This window comes from Stigmatopora nigra, chromosome 2 (genome assembly GCF_051989575.1).
Source record: "Stigmatopora nigra isolate UIUO_SnigA chromosome 2, RoL_Snig_1.1, whole genome shotgun sequence".
Classification (NCBI taxonomy): domain Eukaryota; kingdom Metazoa; phylum Chordata; class Actinopteri; order Syngnathiformes; family Syngnathidae; genus Stigmatopora; species Stigmatopora nigra.
The window spans coordinates 9,027,487-9,048,612 of NC_135509.1; the positions used below are offsets into that span (position 1 = coordinate 9,027,487).

The 21,126-nt window shown below is 38.8% G+C and overlaps 1 protein-coding gene across 2 annotated transcripts in view; it reads right to left on the reverse strand.

Annotated features, from left to right (window-relative positions):
• The window catches only part of roraa (RAR-related orphan receptor A, paralog a), a 163,475-nt gene that overhangs the window by 50,604 nt on the left and 91,745 nt on the right, over nt 1-21,126 (reverse strand). For both annotated transcript variants that reach the window (XM_077710674.1, XM_077710673.1), the window contains exon 3: nt 7,790-7,819. In XM_077710674.1, coding sequence (XP_077566800.1) covers nt 7,790-7,819 — 30 coding nt within the window. The remainder of the gene's footprint in view (nt 1-7,789; nt 7,820-21,126) is intronic.

Sequence of the window (21,126 nt, forward strand, 5' to 3'; positions counted from 1 at the left end):
ATTTAAGACTTTTAAGTGCGCCTTATAGTCGTGAAAATACGGTACAATGTAAAGGGACAGGCTTTTTGGAGTAGAGGATTTAAAAAAAACATTAAATGAGTCATTGTTTGAATTAAAAGTTTTGAGATTTATCCATCTCTAACTGCCGGAAGGCATTGCATCACAAGACTTTAAAAGTCATTTCTTAAAACAGAACAACAACATTGGAGGCAAAAACCTGATGAACTGCTCCTTTTGGGTACATTGGAGAGTCTCCTGGTCAGGGTAAGCCATTGGTTGACCTTACACTGCAGTTAATGCACATTTAAATACCTGCCTGCGTTTTCATGTTTGTCATTTTACTTGTGAAGATTAGGCGTAAAAAGGCTATTTGAAACCAAAACACGGGATTAAGGGATAATGCTGCTCTGTGTCTTGTGAGTCGACCTTGATTCCGTAATCCAACACAATAATGGAGAGCAGCACATTTCCCTCCCTTGTACATTCAATAGTCTTACACACTAGTTCCATCTTGCTCTGATGTAATAGTAAGTGTACATATGAAGGAAGTCCTCTGATCATTGCAGTCAAAAGCATTCAGAATTATACTCAGATTCAACTGAATACTTGCGGAAAATCGACTTTACTAGTTGTATAGCTCTGTCTGAGGGGAGAATGTGTTAAATTGAAATTCTTTAACCACATCGCTTAAGGTACATCACTGATTAATTCGAAAACATTCTTAATGATTAATCCATTGGAAAAAAATACTAACTTGCATAAAGTACAATTTACATTTGCATTTTGTTCTTGGTTTTTTAAATCAGGACTTGTGTAGATCTTATATGACACAAACCATATTGATAATTTAAACTACAGTTTTCAAAATCTCAAACACTAAACTTCATACCTGCATCATATATTCATCTAACTTCTAACTGTAATGCCATTAGAAATGACTACGGCATCCAATATTAGAATAAAGTTGTTGTACGCATGTTATTGGGCACAACAACAACCTCAGTGGTTACACAACATAATGGATTAATCCCACTGAAACAGGATTACGACACAAACAAGTATGCCAACTTTTAATCAAGAAAATCAAACCAGACTAGACTTGCTTAAAAATGTAAGAATTGATGAAAGGAAACTAGGTGTTGTGAATAATACTGCTGGAACCAATATGAAGCAGGTGTACACTGCTCTCTTGTGCCAATAGGACTTATTTTTCCTTTTTCCATATATCTTTGCCTATTTCTTTTTTTCCCCCCTTGCTCAGGCTGCCTCTCAGACAGAGTCGAATGAAAACCCGCCTTTGATGTCTGGGATCCCATAATGCTGAGCTGTAGAAATCCGCATGCCTGTTATCTGGAGAATCTTAATGATGACGGCTAACTTCACAATGGGTTAACCACCACGTCTCCCTGTTCTCACACTGCAAACCCACAGAAACACAAATTAATAGCATGCGGGAGAAGAAAGAGAGCGAGGGAGAAAGAAGAAGAAAAAAAAGCTTTCTCTAATAAAGCAGATTCAACAAAATGCATACAATGTGATCAGCACAAACGTCACTGTATAATATCACACAAAGCTTTTGTGAGCGTTTCTACTTTCTATCAACATGTCACTTTTTTGTGCCTCACTTTGCCTCACAACAACAACAAAAAACATCCTTTGTTGGTAGTCTTCACACAACAATGCACATATTCTTTGTTAGTAAAAAATCTTTGTGACTACAGTTACCTTTGCAAAAAAAGGGGTTTTAGCGTTTTTCCTTGCTTGTGACCATTTGTTTGATTACTTTTAATCTCCCACACTTTTCATTATAATGTTCCCATTAAAACGTTGAATACATTTCACCTGGATGTGATCCAGATGGCAATGAAAGCAATTTAAATGTGACATGTTAATCTCAATTAACATGTTCAACTATTATACAGAATCACGTGGCTCATATTTCATTGTAAATTAGTTTCTTTTAGCCTTGTGTCATTTCCGAATCTGAACGCTCCAATTTACAAAATGAAAGCTGTTCAAATTCATTCATTTAAAGTGAAAAGGATGAACGCTCTGACATGTATGCCTCTATTACTCCGTGAACCTTCTTATTTAGTGCCACAAAGGAGACAACTATATGCAAGGTTTGTTCAGTAGTATTCTGCATAATGTAAGAATTGTTCAATTATGCATATGAATTTTACTTGGCTTAATTTGTGCCTGATATTGCATCAGCCTCCTCTGCAAAAAAGCCACCAAGGAATATTGCTGAAAATTGATTTTGTTCTCCATTTCACTGGTGTGTAATTGGTGTGATCTGATACGCTCGCGGAGAATAGCTGCGATCACGAGACCACCGCACACGGCTGAGACGAAGCCAGGAACCTGACGACGATGGCGACAAGGCACAAGGACGTTCTGCCGTCAAAACCCTACCCCCGATCCTTGGGCATCGCTATCAGCATCGGTCAGGATCATAACTAGAAGATCTCTACGACCTCCGCCACGTTCGCCCTCCATGTATCAAACCTTCCGATACATGCTGACACTGTCGTACTACGACTGTGTGACTTTGTGTGCATGAACGACCTGATGCGTGATGGATAACACGCGCTCGTGTGAGCAAGAGGCCGCCTCGCGCCCTCTCGGCCGCTCCGGCCGTTTCTCCCCGCAGCCGTCGACCTCACCTGAGGTGGGGGGCGGCGTTAGAAGAGAAATGAAATGGTCTGCAGCAGATGGAGACCATTTCCTAACCCATCCAGGCATTGTGTCCTTGTCACACATCAGTTACTCTTGTTTTCCAGTTTTACAACACTTTGCAGGACCCTTCCATACACACAATAGGGGGACAGGGCTATGGAAAATGGCTGACGAGGCCCCTCTATGCTTCTCTAAAAGACAGAGAAGAACCAGATTAAGCGGTAACAAAAGGGAGAAGAACACCCTGTTCACACAAAAACTTGTCATGCAACTTCTGCAACTTTTCTGCTTAGAAAAAACATTTTAGCCCCCCAGGAGGTGATCAAAAAAAGCCTGGAGGAACTTATGTAGAAAAAGTGGACAAAGGCCATTTGTAATTTTATAAAATGGCAGATATAACGCTTTTACTGAAAAATGAGGGTCTGCCATGGTGTGTCGGAGTGGAGAAAGGATGACCGCAAGGAAAAAGATGGAGAAAAATCACGCTGGCCTGGTTTACGACAAATAGATAGCTCTATTGATTTCCCTTTAACAGGCACTGTCCATCCCTCACTGTTGTGATTACACTGACCTATTTTTTGAAAAAAATTATAGATTAAACCAAAACATCCAAAGAAGAAAACACTCCCTTTGTGTGGCGCAAATAAAAAGAGGGTGACGGAACATAACCTTCGATGGGAGAGGAGAAGAGAAAAAGAAAAAAAAAGACCGTCAATTTACGTCTCCGAGAGGGGAAAAAAGTACCATGCTGGGAGCAAAATAACTTCCCACAGAAAGAGCATCAGCGCTTTGTGATGCCCTGCATTGTCGAGTCAACCAAAACAAAAGAAAACAAACAAAAACAAAATAATAAATGAAGTCATATTTGGGCATAATGACAGCAATTTGATTGAATGACTGCTTTATAGTTGATTTCTGCTGTTGTTTGTTTGATTTTTTTTACTTTGTGTGTGAGATTTGCACAAACTTCCTGTGTCTTTATGCCGAGCATCTTTCTACAGTCCAGTTTTGGGACAGCGATGTCGACTTATCTTCATTATTAAGAATTTACGACGTGCTGGATCCAGTTCTCACATGTGTGCAACTGGCAAATCCTCACAAGAGTTGAACTAAGGCGATATTGTAATGAAATAGCGTCAAAAAACATGCAGGATTGGAACACTGAGGCAATGCACAGACAGCTTACGGTAGATATACTGCCCTGGGCCATTCCACATGAGCCAAGCAAAATTAGCCAGCAACTGGGACATATTATCCTCCTAAATTGGCAAGGTACAGCACTATTAAGGAGGACAAATTTCATGTTTGATCAAGCGCAAAAAAACAGCCCCACACAGACAATGTTATACAGAATATGAGGAAAGGATGTGAGGTGGAAATTTGGGTCAAAAAGGCTTATGTCAAAGGATAAAATCATTATCATGTGAATATGAAGTTTTTCCTCTATAGTAAAACCTCCATAGTCAAAATGTTTGATGATCAGCTTTGATGAATAATGAGATATTATCAGAACTAAGGATGAGTTCTTCAACTGTGCACAGTAAAGTATTATTTTCTTTAGTTTTTCCTACAGCTTTCTGCTCAATTTAAATCATTATCTACCTTTTAGTCACCTTTAAAAGCAACTTGATTATAGTTGTAATATTTAGAAATGGGAAGATGTTAATTGATGCACCACACAATAAGTACAGATAAAAATTTAAATAATGACAGTTTTATACTGGAATACACTACGTATTTAGGTTGATATTTTTTCCTCGTGATAGCCTTTCCAAATGAAAAGCAACAATTTCATTAAGTCATAAATAAACGAACAAAATCAAGTTTTGGAACTACAGTATTTTCAGAACTATAAGGTGCACTTAAAAGTCTTAAATTTTCTCCAAAATAGACAGACCGCCTTATAATCCAGTGTGCTTCACATATGGAAAAAAAAATATGTGTCAATAGATGAGGGTGTGCCTTATAGTCGTGAAAATACAGTAATATAAAAGTCACCGTTGGATATCCAAATACAAACTTGAGCATCTTAAGGGTTCCGTAAAAACACATTGCCGTTTCTATTTCTATGAGAGTGCACACTTCTGGCAAGAAAAACTCGATAAGAGCTGAGGCCAAATAAATGAAGATGCAATGGAGAGGCCATGCTTCTCAATCAGTGGAAGGAGACTGTCAGCACAATGGAGATAAATACACAGAGGGTGGACTCCACTCCGTATCCGTAAAAGCCGAATGATTATCTTGAAGTTTAAACCGAGGCCCGTTTCATGCCCACTTGTTGTAAAACGCTTGCATTATTTAGATAAGACCTAGTTTGTTTAGGAAGGAATGCCATTTCATCTACTTAATGTTAAAATGGGTGTCTATATTTTCACTATTGTTCCTCATTCCACAGCTCTTTGTCTTCTTATTTGACTAAGTGTACCTACAATAGATAATTGCGGAAAACTCAGTGGTCTCGTCTTTGTGTGGCTATAAAACCCCCCCTTCGGTCCCCTTTTGTACTACGGTGATGCAAATTCAGCTTTATTTGAGATGCCGCTGTGGTCTTTGTTGTAATATCGTCAAAGGTTATTAAGCGTGTTATTTCGTTCAGTGGCGAATTGGAATTCAAATCTGATACGGAACAAGCTATAAAGCAGAAACTGTACGCATGTATTTGCATCTCCGCCAGTAATCGACGAATCAGTTTGGTTCGAGGAAGTGCATCCTGGCTACGTGACCTATGGTTGTGCAGGGGTAAGTTTATGGTTATAATTCACGCAAGCAATGCAAGATTAGTCTCGAGACATCTTATCTCAATGTGGTCAGAATCATAACAGTTTCTCAACAGTTTTTGTTTTTAAGGGAGCAGCAAATACCGCAGACACTGCAGGTAAAAAAGTGTAATGAACTATCAGGTCATTAAGCCTCAACTATTAACAATTATTATTTATTCATTTTCTACCATTGTTAAAAAAATCATATCTTTGCTATACTGTAACTGATATATAAAAGCCCAGCAAAGACCCTATAGTATCTATTTTGATCTAGAATACTATGTTTTATGAGAACTCAATGATAAGTCCACTTGGGTGGGTGGAAATAAGGAAGTGAAGGAGACTGAGGGAGAGGAGCCTGCCAGCGAACAGCTGCCCTTGTAATTTATATTGATGGAGGGATGGCATGGAAGGAAGCTTCCAGCGGTTTGATCACTCAGATGGGCAGAGCGGGGGAGGAAGCACAAACCCAAGTGGTCCACCTTGCCTACCTAGAAGACCTTGTAAACATATATCTGCATACATTACCCAGACAATGTCAAGTCAAGAAAGACAGGAGCATCCTTATTTATTTGGCCCTGTTATCATTTCTCCACATATTGACCACTAACTGGCCCTTTAACTCAGTCTTGTGGACACACTTCTGAAGATCTGCTTCCCATCTATGAGGCACACTAATCAAGCACTTGTTAAGGGCCTTTACTTTGATTTCCTCCCGTAGAGAGGATTTGAATATTTCCCCGTGAAATGAGACAGAAAAGTCCAGTTTCAGCCCAGGGCTTTGAACCCAGGACTTCTAAATCATGCTCTTTGATTTGAGGCTCCTTCCGGTGTGGAGGTGCCTACTGCTACTTTAATAGTAGATGCAATGGTGTGGTAGTTAATGGTTGGTCAGAGCATTTCCTTTTCACCATTAAAAATTTCTCCCCTAAAGATAACTACTACAAGACCTCAAGATAAGCAAATAGTTCAATAGACAGCACCTTTTTTATGGAGCTATTCGAGTTAGGTTGAATTGTACAAGATCAATCTGTTGTAAGAAGAAGCCGTTACGTTTTACAGGGCGAGAGGAAGCCGCGCTTAAACACTTGGGCATCTTATGGGAAAGCCCCCTGGCTTACCCTCGCCACCAGTTTCATAAGAATGAGAAAGGTAAAGGGATAGCTGTCAGATGCACTGTTTGCCATTCCCACTTTGGTATGTAATCGCTCAAGGCGATAAACTGAACTACACCATACAAATACAAATATAAATATATATAAAAATGTATAAATATGTAAATATATATATAAATGTATAAAAAAGTATATATATATATATATATATATATATATATATATATATATATATATATATATATATATATATATATATATATATATATATATATATATATATATTTCTTTTTTTTTTTAATTATATGTGCGTCTTCAACTTGAACATCACTTATGTCAACGAAGCGAACACATCTCTTGGAAAACATTGATTTCTACAGTGGTGACTGTTCATCAATTCTTCATGAGCAGTCTGAAATTGAAAAGGGAGCTGCAGTTTGATGAAGAAAAGCTTAAGTAGGATTGACACCATGAAATGAATAAAACAACACAATTCTCAGCTTGAATTGACAACGTCCAAGAGGGATTAATTGTGCTTTTAGTTTACAAAGGTGAAGAACTATGCTGTGTGAATTTGTAATTTTTCAGTTAACCCTGTTTAATATAAAGTGGCACTGTGATGGTCAAATTAATATAATGAAAGCAGTGAGCCACAAATGCACCGACTTCTTTGTGAATTTCAATTTTTCACCAAGTCAGAATTTATTGTGCTTCCTTTTTTTCAAACCATTACATTTACAGCAGGGCCAAAGTGAACTTCTTGTGAAATAAGTGAGTTGAACATTGTCTGAAAGTCTAAATTTTTGCTTTTTTTACTGCTGCATTCTTGTTAAAGTCCGTATTTTTCCTTTTTACATTAGTAATGTAATTGACTTGAAGAAATTAGGCTGTTATTGGTGAGTTCAGCCAAAAGTTCAAGACCACAAACAAAATACCACATCCGTGTTTCTCAGCTGCAAGAACAAAGAAGCGCTTTGGCACGGCAGCTGGGACTGCGCATGATCAACAACTAGTCATAAGACAACATTTTTCATTTCCTCCTAGTTGTATTGTGTATTGAGAGCCAGCATGATGAAAACTGGTGGAGGATATTGATTCGGAGAAAAGCCATTCAAAGAATATTCAGAATATAAAATGAAAATAAGGTCAACTGGGATGGAATTTGAAACCTCTGTTCTATAGCAATATTATTGAGTGAAATAATCTTTGATGATCACGAAATGTCAATGTACTTACATGTGTGCGTCTTCTTTGTTACAGAGATACCTGCAAAGACAAAGCAAACATAAATGTTGTGAGTTACACCCATGAGAGAAACATAGCATGTTACTGATATTTTTACAATGTGTCATCCAATAAACATTGTTATCTTTTTGATAGATAGTACTTAAACACAGTAAGGTGATTGACGTTTCAATAGAGACTAAAGTTTGCGTTATAGTATCCACATATTTGCAACCAGTCATGCTATTTTGTGCAGGTTTTACTGGTGTTAGTGTAGTTCCTGTGAAGGATTATGGTTTCTTCCGATAGTCCTTAAACAAAGTAATCAAAGGAATACAGTGTTCCCCCGCTACTTCGCGGTTCAGCTATCCCGGACTCAGAGCTTCACAGATTTTTCTTGGAAAAAAAAATACAAATATTAAATTGAAACAACATATTTTATAGTTTTTTTTGTTATAACATAAATTTCACTCTCTCTACCCATATTCTATATGGTCTACTGTATACAGGGGGGTAAATTTTTAAAAAATAAATAAATACGTAAATAAAAAAGAAATTAAAAAAATAATAATTAAATTTAAATTAAGCATTTTTGAAGGGGAATCCCTACTTCGCGGAAATTCACTTATCGCGGGTGGTCCCGGTCCCCATTAACCGCGATAACCGAGGGAACACTGTAGTACCAAGTTTAACCATGACCCTGAACAGGGCTACAATCATAAAAATGGATGGCTGGATAAAGCACATTGTCAGTTCGTAATACAGTATAAACTTCAACCATGCAATCTCACACAAGTAAGCCAAAAAAAACAGCGTTAAAACAGATGCCAGCCTATAAAACAAGTCCAATGTTTCTCGGACCTGGGTGAACAGGGCCAGGGCCTTAGTGGCTTCTTCTGCTGTCAACCTTCCCAATGAGCTACTTCGATTGGTCGTGCAACTGTGCCGTTTTTTTTTGGCACCGCTGGACTGCCTCGGGAGCCAGACGTAGATGAGCGCACAGCGCTCCCCCGGCGGCCCACTTGATGCTCATGCTTTGCAGGACGAGAGCACACTAATAGATCCCGCTTGTCATGTGGAAGCAATAGCTAATTTTTCTCCAGCTCGCGTTGCAAACTCGGGGGACAGGAAGTTGACATGATTCAATAACTCGCTGAAAAAGGCGTCTGGCCGGAGATAACAATGTTTCAGACACATTTGAGAGAAAACAAGTGGAAGTGCAACGAGGGGGAAGACAAATAAGGCCCTGAGCCTTCAATAGACAGACACGGAGTAACACATAACCGATAGCAACTCCACTGAGCAGAAAGAGGGGAAATCAAGACACCTAAGGGCCCAACAGACTGTGATAGACCTTTAGCATTGTTCTACTGCTCAGGGCCAAAACCTTCTGTTCTTACCAACTGTTCTAGTGACACACAATAAACAAAATCTAAAATACGCTCATGTTTTACAACAAAATCCGAATTGTGAAATAATTCTCATTGCAATATTTTGGCATTGCAAAGAAGTTCCTTGCTTTTTCTAAATGCTTCTTGTCATCCAAATGTAGTAATCCTTATTTCTTAGTAAACAGTATTCATCCATGTAGTGAGGAGTCATAATCATACAAATCCCACACAGCGTTGATTAAAATCTGCTTGTTTTGATAGATAAGCAAACGTTCTTTACACACGCACTGAAGCCATCGTCTATTACGTGACTTTACTCACGTTTGCACTTTATAATCGAGAAAATGATAAATGCATAAAGTCGTAAAGCTTGTATTTGCACTTATTTGGCAAAGAAAATAATGCTCACAAGGACAAAGAGAATGACACGACATTTTGTACCGGAATGCAACAACACCAAAAATAAGAAACATCTGTTCAACTGCTACAATGATAAATACAGTGACTTCGAAAGTACACAGCTCATATTTAATAAAAGTATTTTGCTATGTGGGTTAGGGGAAGATAACCAGGTGTTTGAGAGGCGTCTTTCCCTCCTCTGTGTGTCATTCACGGCTATGTGATTGGAGGTGGCAAGGAGAAAAGGGCCACAAAGCCAAATAATGAGTCAGGTGGTGAGAAAGAAGGCACTAGCTGTGGGCGCTGACATTGGCAATGGCTGCCAGCTCATGTCTTCTCTACTGGATGGCAGGTTCAGAGGTTGGTCTGGAGGTGAAACTCTCCTTAGATGACAAACCAGGCCGGTAAAAACATGCCGGGAGTAAGAGAAGCAATTTTCTCTGCAGCTAACATTTATTTTAGCAAGAATAGAAAAGGCAGACATGGGTTGAATATTCTTTGAGGGAGCATTGGTGAATATGAATTTTAGCTCAGTATTAAATGCTGAATAGGAAATTGGATATTTTCACGACAATTTCAGTTTTAATTTTGTAAACATTAGATGCAGTTTCAGCTTATTACATTTTACCTACAATTATTTACAGATTTTTACTACTGATACTACTGTACTACTGATTTTTTTTCTTCAGTTTTATCTATTATGCTCATTTATAATAACTGGAATCATTTTGAACTGAGGAAAATTCAAATCTTGGCTTATAAAACAGAAAAAAATTGAAATTAGGCCTAATGAATGCATATCCATTTCATCAAACTGTTCTCACAAAGTACATAAAATGCCAAGAATGCCCCACACTTGATGCTGCTTCATTCAATTTGTATATTATTAGCATGTGTCACACTGGAAGGAGGGGCAGTTGTCACAGTGTGGCCTTTGATCACTCGCATTTTCCCCTGCATCAGTCTCATGAGAATTTGCCAAAGTTACAGAGGAAGCGAGGTATACTATGTAGGTGACTAGAGGTTAACCTCCAACACATCTATTTTCAAGAAGTTGGAGCGTGTGGGGGGCACACATCCTGTAAACACGGCAGATAGACACGAAAGAAGAGTGAGCGCAAGCTCTGGCATGAACGACTTCGCAGACGCTACGGAGTGGCGTGCCACGGCCGGCGACTCAAAGTGACAGCCCTGTAATGAACTCTGAGACACACGGCGGGCTGTACGTCATAATTTCAGCTTTCTTAAAGTCTGACAGGGAATGATTATCATGGATGGTTATTGTCACCCTGCCTCCCTGGGAGACGAGGCGTGCTCTGGGCTTGTTGCACCGTGACATTCAAAGTTACAGTCTCCTTCATATAATGGAGCTGTCCTCTCAGCGCGCTAATGGGAGCGATCCATTTAACCTGTGCCAGAAACACACAGACGAGGAAGTTCCTAATGCGAGGCCGTCCCGTGGGGACGTCACACTCGTCCGTCCCCCCACCCCCCTCTCGCCTCCTGGCTGCTGCCTTCCTGCTGCTTGATTCATTGACTGGCGCTCCTCACTTATCCTCATTCACTGTTCAGTCTGGGGAGACAGGAAAGCTCACTTTCTGCTGTTTGCTCCACATGCCAGCCCTCCATGGCTGACGCACACAAGGACACAACTCTCCAAACGGTGGAAAGCAAAACAAAGTGAAGGAACGTGGACCTGCAACTATAACTCTATATACCCTTGGAAGAGCTGTATTGAGGAGTGAAAAAAATAAATCATTCTAATTATTTAAATAGTGAGCAAAACTGACGCTTCTTCTAACAAGATTTACGATGTTATGAAATTAACTAATAGTCCTCAAATGCAATAAAAATTTGTGTAATGCATTCAATGAGAGAAATATTTTGTGTATTTTCAAAAAGAATAATAATAATAAAGAAACATTCATTCTTTCAATCAGTTCCCCCAAAAAATCTACAGTCTTTTCTACAAAAGCAGTTTTTAAATATGTGACAATTGAATATGTACTTTATGCTTTTTCTTTGTACTGATCGACTCTTTAAATGGTCCTAAAAGTGTGGTTTCTTGCTTGTATTTGCTTACAACACAGATCCAACCTCTGTGTATACATAGTTTGTAGTTGAAATTTCGTTACTTTAACTTAATTTATCTTATTTTATTACTTATACTGTGCTTCATATATATATTTATTGTTATTAAGTACAAGTTCTTGCTCAGTAATGATTAGCGTCTCACTCCAATCGCTACTTCACCTATCCAGGGGTTTGTTGTTTTGCCAGCCAATTATTTTCCTTGTCAATTTCATGTTTAAGTTTTTTTCTTGTGGCCTCTCATGGTGATATGTTACTTTTTAAATAAAAAATAAAATTTGTTTTGTTTGTTTATTTGTGTGGATCTGCTTTGGAGTTCAATATTCATAGAATGGAAACAATGAGAGCATCACACAACGCCTTTGAGACTGGTGAATCTTCCTAACAGATTTATACAACATAACTGTGAGGAAATCATGACAATGAACATTTTTATCTTCTAATTCACCGAATTTGCTCATAAAATCCTTGGGTATTAACACGGCAGTAGTAGGTTACACTGAGGTAGACCCTCAGAGCCAAAAGTCCTAAAATACAAGTGGGTTCAAAGACCTCTACGCAATTCCAATCTCCTTTTTTACTGAAGGCCATGTTTCATCCTTACACACTCAGTCATTAAAAGATATCCTCGTTTTTTTTTGCACTGACATACTTATTAGCTATTATATCATTATAAACTGTACACGCAACATAATGATTAAAAAAAGCATAATGATTCTAATCAGCTTCCCCCTAATATACTAAAACACTTAATCCTTGGAGAGGCCAACTCTCTAGGGGGGGCACAAAAGAAAAATGACTTCTACGTCTCAAGGCGCTGTTATTTCTGGTCATTTCTAATTGGTTTTAACTAAAAAACCAACCACTCGGCGACTCTACAGGTTACTTCAACGCATCACTACGGAATTGTCTGCAAATAGAAGATATACATCCAAATTAGTTTTAGAGGACACCACAATTGTCTTTCACTCCTGAAAGGAGAAAAAGTAATGGAAAATCTAAGCACACAAGACTTCCACAGAGAAGTTGAGGCATCCCGAGGGGACGGCGACATTATCAGGGGTGACCCTGACACTGTCAAAGTCCTTGTTGAGTTAAGTTTTCATGTCATGTGCCCCTCACCCACTACGTGTCTCTCAAACCCATGTGCAGTTGCGCATTGCTGGGCCCACGCGAGAGTCTCAGGTGAGACCTAGGTGTTGTTTGGTGGCTCGTGAATTATACATTGCAGCAGAGGAATTGACGCGGCCCAGAAGGGCCGACAAACAGCAGGCATGGCTGGGAGGCAGATTGAAGACTCCGACGGAATTTTAATTGCACCTCGGGGAGTGCATTGGGATAAGTGCTATTGTTATTGGTAAGACATCGCTGCACACGTTTACCTTTGTGAGAGCCTAAATAAATGGCACTTAGCAACAAAAGGTACAAGGTCCATGGCTTTGACTTAGTATCAATAGCCCCTTTGCTCAAGGTTATATTGGAGAGTAAATCACTCTTGCTCAACAAATATTTAGCCATGAGTCATACAACTTGATAACTTGGTTAGAGTAGAGTTACACAGTGAGATTTCACTGAACTGCGAGGAAATTAAAGGCCAGAACAAACTTAGAGTAGCAAAATAATTCATTCCAAAAGTTAAATTTTGAGGAGAAAAGGGATGATAATGAGTCATGGTTATGAAAGGATCATTTTACATGAATATGGTAATTGGGCATTTAAAAAAAACCTAACAAACAATGGAAAATATATATTTTTAAATAATTTAACAGTCAGCGAGCAAAAAGACATTAATTTTGTATGTCTGTATGCACAAAGTAATCATTGTCAATATCCTCTACAATTTTTTTCCATTATGGCAGATGCTTGTGATAGCAGTATCATATAGTGATTCATGCTGTTGTCATATTGACAAATAAGGGTATTAAATGTTTTAGACTTGAAGCAATTGCACAACCTAGTTAAAAGACGGCAGGAAACGAGATTGAGTTCAAAATGAATAACCACTTAGTTGTTGTTTTGTTGTGTGCTATACAATAGAGTGGTAAAGGTGAAGAGCCACAACATGAGGGTTTAGTCATTTCTTATGTTGGCCACACCGATCTTGGCTCTTACTACACAAAACAGTAATTCCCCTTTGTGCACGGGCTGGTTCCTAGAGGAAGGACCAGAACGCTAGTTGAAGCCAGGCCAGGGGCACAGGAAGACCTCTGTGTACTCTTATGTGTGGTTCGCGGCCCACTGGTAAGCTCTCTGGGATCCAGTTTCAACCAAGCATGAAACCCAATAGCTTTACAGCCTGCGCTGTAAATAAAGACAAACCACATTTAGCCGACCACCCTGTCGATCTTAATTTATTCCACAGAAGTCAGCTCTACTATACTGTTAGGCAACACAAGTACACTGACTGACATAAGGTGTTTTACTATATGACAATGAACATATACAAACATATATATGCATATATATATATATATATATATATATATATATATATATATACATATATACACATGTATATACATGTGTATATATACATATATACACATGTATATACATGTGTATATATACATATATACACATATATACATGTGTATATATACATATATACATATATACACATATACACATGTGTGTATATATACATATATATACATGGGTATATATACATATATACACATATACATGTGTGTATATATACATATAAATGTATATGTTTATATACATACACATATATACATGTGTATATATACATATATATATACACATATACATGTGTATATATACATATATATATATATATATATATATACACATATACATGTGTATATATACATATAAACGTAAATGTATATATACATATATACACATACAAAAATACACACATACACACACACTTTCACATATACAAATATACACATATACACATTTCCGTGTATGTGTATTATGTTTGCACAACATCACAAATTGCACATTTGCATTTCTATACAAGTCATTGGTCTGCTGGTGATCTATACTTTTCCCAAGTGACGACGCTTAAGCTTTTCTATTTACAATACAACATTCATCTTCACGCAGGTCAAAAGCTTAACAAGGAACATATTTATACAGCTCTTGAGGCTTTCATTCTAGTTACGCTCGTTTTATATATAATGGGCTGTAATATTGGCCAATATAGATGCTCCCCCTCGGGCTATCCTATTAAGAGTAATTTAAATATTCAGAATGCGCTGCAGAAAATCGGACTATTTGTGCGTTGCCCATGTACTCGCAAAGGAAAATTTAGAAAAACTCTAGCTCAAGAAAACCACAGCAAAGGGCCACAATGCTAAAGTCATTAAAGCAGGTGAAGAATAGAAGTATATATGTAATCAACACCACACACAGTTGATATCATCTCCAGAATAGCAGAAGGTGGGATTAGACGAGAAGAGATGATGTGTGCTCTGACAGTTAGTGACAATCTGTTAGCAGAGGCGTGCAGTTATGTCAACACTCTTTACGCATTCATGTTGTATAACCACCTGAAGAAGGAAGGAGACCAGTAATTTCATGACAAACTCGTGTCAGCTAATATCACCTTTATATAAAAGCTGACTCGGAATTATATTGAAAGCCTTTCATTACCATCACTCATTCATTCTCAGCTCTCATCCCACAGAGTGCAGAGTGAGCAGGCACTTGTCTAATGAACACGGGTCTACGGGGAAGGATCACGGCTAGTGAGTCCAACTCCCACAACAGTGGACTCGTGGCTCTGCTGATGAGGACTTGGCTCTAATTGCTGGAATGGGAGGGAACTGCAGCCCCATTAGGTCCAGTCTTAGCACTTGCCAATAAGCCAAACTACCCAGACGAAGCCTCCCATGTCATGAAAACTTCCTCCGAGATGAATTACACGTCTGTCCATCCACTAATTAATATCACAGACCTGTCTTTTGCTGCTTCTACACACCGAGCCAGCAAGAAAAGGATTAGGGAATATCCAGAGTATGGGAAAACAGAAAGGAAGGAAAAAGCAAGGAGCACTTGCAAGTACACTGCGACTCGTTGCGGTTATGCTCGGCAGTTAACGCGCCATCTATTTTTCATGTATTTCATAATTAAAACCTGCGAGTTCTCCGAGCCCCTTCGTGCTCCGTTCAGATCAAAGGTAGTGAGTTCATCAATGAAGCCATTTCCATTTTCTACCAAAGGAGCCACGCTTAGAGCACAAATATACTGTAACTACACAAATGACGAGATAAGGCGACAACCATAGAGCTGGACGATGATTAATAGAATATAGATCACAGTTTCTCTCTTCTTGTTTTTTTTTTAAAGCTAACACCACAGAGGACTTTACAAGCAAGCCTACTAACCCATGCAAGGAAGATAAAGGGCTTGATGTAAGACTGAATACATATTTCACGCGTTTCCTCTTGCATTGTAGGTGGAGTATGCTTAAGTTACTTGCCTCCCCCCCCCACCGTGCTGCATTCTCTATGTAAATGTAATCGCAGGATAACACAAGATAAAGCTCTGCACTGAGAAAACATGATGCCTTCGTTCTAGAGGGATACACTATGCGAGCGTACCTCAGGAAATACAGCAAGCCCTGTTTGGGTTATTTATCTGTCTCACTCACAGTTGGGTAACTTGACACCATGGGACACCCTGTTCGAGATTACATTACTACATTTCATTGAAAGACAGAAACAATAAATAAAGATCTAATTTGACCTTTAATCCCAAAGATTTTACAATAATGTGTACAGTGTTAGTACACGTGTCAACACATTTATCAATTCCTAATCACGTGTTTCAGTGATTTTCTTGATGCAAATATGGAAAAAATGTAGGATAATACAAGCCTATAGTGTATATGTCATTATGTTTTAATGGTTTTTGAAATAATTATCACTTAATTTCACAAGTTTAAATGCTTAAATTGTGTTGTTGTGTAAAAAAACTGGATTTTTTACAGAGTATACAATGGAATCTACTTTTCAACAGTCATTGTCCATTGTAGCCCAAAACATACTGTGCAAGTTCCTCGACAAGTACAACCAATCGTGGAATCATTTGTAACATACAAAGGGCGATTTCACCATTGCCACTGACAGGATAAAAATCCCTTTTAAATAAACTGCTGAGTGTATTGGATCTTCGTGCTGTTAGAGTGGCTATATGAGGCACTTTTACAGGAGACTCAGAAGACGAAGTTGCAGTAGAGTTGCATGAAAGAGGGACTATAATTAGCCACATAGTATTTGCATGCTCATAGGCGCTCCACTTGTTATGTCTTGATGAAAACAATACAAAGTCTGGAGCCGAGTTAACAATATCGGAAGGAAAGTTATGAACTTCCACCGAAATTCGGAGGTTATATGTAGTTCATTGTACAACTGCTCTCTGATAACAAGTGGACAGGGGGAAGAGGAAGCTCTGCTTCTACACACAACACATAGATGGGCGCCTGATATGCACTTCTGATGTTTCACTCTAAAAGCAGCTTATTTATTTGGCAGGCTAGGGAGGTAATGAATGCATTCTGTAGCTAAGACAAATGAGCAATAATGCAAAAATAGTAAACAACAAAAAAAAAAAAAAAGATAAGGAATGTGCCAACAATACAAGGAATATGTCCACCGAGTGAGCTCTAAATAAAAATGCCTTTCCTCAGGTTGGTTATTATGATGTGAAAAAGCCAAGGTATCACGATTTACAGTAAATTTCTGGTAATGTTTCCGTGTGAGACATATGATGCGATTACAGACTTTGGCAAAAGGCCATTGATGCTCAGTGTTATTACCGAGTCTAGCGCGGGGGTGGCGGGTGTCCAAGACTGAGGTTGGGATCAAGTCAATACTTCATCCACAGCCATACATTGTCAGCAATATGAAAGCTTGTAACTGTGGCCGGCAGTAATAATTAATAGCAGAGTCTATAAGCATTCCATTAGGTGCAAGCAGCTGTCATAAACATCTTAATTAATTTACAAAGCAAGCAGCTGGGGAATTCTGGCGACGTAAAAATCTGCTTCCCTCTGCCGCTCCATAGCACTGGAACAGATCGGCCTTTTAAATTTTTAAACATGCCTTTCATGTTCTCCAGAGCACTAAAAAGCCTTTGAACAGTCAGGTTGTTCAGAGATGCACCTAGCAGTCCAATACTCAGCCACTCCATGTGCTATTCTTCTATACTACAGTAGCACAAGGTCGGCACCCTCAGTCCTAAAATCGTTATACTTGAGAATGATATAAAAGCAGCCCGTTTATTCAGTGTCAATGGCGTGCATAGTTTTTCTTATAAACACTGCAATTTTGCTCATATCTTCTGTGGTGTACAAGTATCGAGAGAGAAACTGTTCCCGTGGGAAATTGATCCGTTTTTTTGTCGAAAAAATGACCTTGGGGATGTTACTTTCAATCATCCAGGGATTTCATTAAAAGATGGTTTTACTGTGGAGTGGGCACCTGGTTGCAAAAAAATGTGAACAAAATTTGATTGTATGAAAGTTATTATAAGTGCTGTCTTAAAAAAAAATACAGATTTTGTTAAAAGTGAGCAAAAGTACCAGTGATAATATGTGGGCATCCTCTAGTGGTATGTTAAAGAATCACTAAGTACATTTTGTAACAATTTTGGTATATTTACGTTAAAATTTTTTAAAGATATGTTTGTTTATCTGTTAAACATTTTTATTGAATGATTTTTCTGCCCACAAATATATGTAGCCACAGTCTATATCTTTTTTTATGGTTGCATGTCTCTCATTTTTAATGTATTCTTATGAAAAGACTTTGTAATTTATTGTCCTAAAAAAACAGGGTTTTCATGCACTTTTACAATGATCAATTTTAGTTTAAAAAATGTACTCATATTTTATTTGATTGCTTTACTTAATTCCTGTAAACTATAACTTCCCTTGTTATTTTTCCCTCAAAATATTTTGAAGTTGTAAAAATGGATACCCACATCACTTTCAATTACAACTGAAGAGTTTATGTTGCCATATTAAACACACACACACCTCCTTTAAGAGGATAGAGAGCAACTGATGAACAGCAGCACAAGAATGACTGTTTCTCCCACACTCCCACGCCAAAGCAAAGGTTAACTCCTAAAAACTCTCCTCGTCAGAAAGGGCAAGATTAAAGTGGCCTCTCCATTATGGGAAGAAGGTTTAAGAGTATTTGCACCTTCATAAGCGTCTGACACTTAACTGAGCTGACCTGACATTTTTGGGGGGGAAACAGTATGAAATCCATTTTTGTGAAGAAATACACCATGGTCAGTACCAACAGTTCTGCGAAGATGATTATATTATAGAACTGTTCCCACAGCGATTCATGTATTGGAATCAGGTTTCCATTTTCTATGCATAACAACTACAATAAGCCTTTTACTAAGTGGACATTGAATTTTAATGGGACTATTACTCTCTGATGATAGCAAGCCATCACAGAGTCTCCCTTTTTTTCTCTCTCTGATTCACCCCCATCCGAACCTGCCTCTACCTCGCCATCTCTCCCCATTTCATCCCGTGCACTATTTGCTTAACCCAGCCAGTGTGACAGCACTCAATGCTAAAGCACTCCCAAGGCACATGATCAAAGTCAGCAGTCAATTCACATTACAATGCATTGATTTGATGTTTCCTAACCTCCCAGGCCTTTCTCTAAAGCTGCCAAGGACCTCCAGGATATTTTACAGTGTGCCCCCTCCTCCCTCTTCCTAGTCCAAGTCCCCCCCATACCCTCCTTTTTTTTCTGTGTGTGGGTGTAAGTGTAAGTGATCGTACACGGCTGTGCGTTGAAGTGTGTGTTTTGTTTTCACAAACGAGTTGATATAGAGATGATTTCTGGGTATTTTGATATCATTTGAGTCCTACACACGAATGTGCCAACACCACTGTGTTCCCTCCTATTCCAATATAATTACCGCCCTCCCATCAGCATGCTTTTTCTGATTCAGTTTGAGAATAAGTCACTCACTCCCTTGTTCCATGCACGTAGCACGCTTCGTTTGCTTCTCATCACTTATTCATGTGCTATTCTTTATTGAGTTGGCTTCTATGCTTTAGCGACTGCCATTTACCCCCAATGGGCCCTTCAGAGCACGTCCATGTTTTATTCAATTATGACAGCCTATTAGGCTTGGAGAAAAAAAGGTGTGCGTGGTCCTTACTCACTACACTCATTTACAGTAGTTTGTTTCTCTGCATGGATGCCCCTTGACCTCTATCTCAGATAGACATATTGTCCATAATGTTTGCGTTCATTTAACATCTGCCTAGTGTTCAAATGAAACCAAGCTGATTGTTTTGTTTTTCCCCTGACACTCAAGATGTCAAAACGGATAAGTATCAGGGGCACAACATGATAGCACACTGACCTACAGTAAAGGCAAGAGAAGGGAAAAAGCCTGGATGAGATGGACAAATGTACAAAAAAGCTTGAACATCATCACGGCAATATGCTCTTTGGATATTTCTCGGAATCCAGACAAAGGCAGTTCGGCGTGAAAGGCACTTATTGATTTTTAGACAGCGGGGTTGGGTAAACTTACTTTGAGCCAGCCGCAGACAGTGAGGAACATCATAAGGATGGAGGCAAAACAACAACAGAGCTGAACTATAGCAGGTGGCTTAAAGGCAGGTCTTGTGGATTCAAGGGCAAGTCGATAGAAGATAAGAGATGCTGTTATTTCGAGAAAGTGAACATGACTGACACCTGTTGTGCCTCAATAACAGCAGAAAAAAAGAGGATCATACAAAATGCCAAATTAACATCACACGGTATTTGTCTTGCAAATGTATATTACAAATGATGGACACCTTATAAGTCACATTATATCTCTCTAGGCTACGTTCCTACAGAATTGCGTGATGCTCAATTCAGATTCATCGATAACTCTGAATCAACTGTGCCAGCCACTCCATCACCCTACCCTCTGCAACGTTTGTATTCTATTAAAACAGTTCATGAATAAGCACAAAAAACAGTCCATTTTTATGCTAGTGTACATCTTGCACCATTCTTATCATGTGTGAGGTCTTAAAAGCACTACCCCTATTGTTATTTTATGAGAAGGCCCACACATAACCACAGTCTGAGTAGCAGAGGGCGAATTCTGCTGCATGGCTACACAATACACAGACAACACATTTGGAGATGTCAGCCTCTAACTAGAGAACCGTCGCTGAGGCGAACCCACTAACCCTCGTGACTTCACCATGTCTAGCCAGGCTGCTCTGGAAACCCCAGTTAAAAATGCATTGGGTGTGCTTATCGCTTCTCGGTGCACCGGGTGGACTTGTGAGCTTCTTGGTAGAATGCCACTCCCCCTGCCTACTCCACACTTACATAATTTACTAACGCCAAAGGTTGGAGAGTAGAGGGTGAGTGCATTTGTATACCTGAGTTGATTATAGGCATATGGCGTCCAATTGCCATTTGAAGAGACAAATCCACCAGTATGAATTGA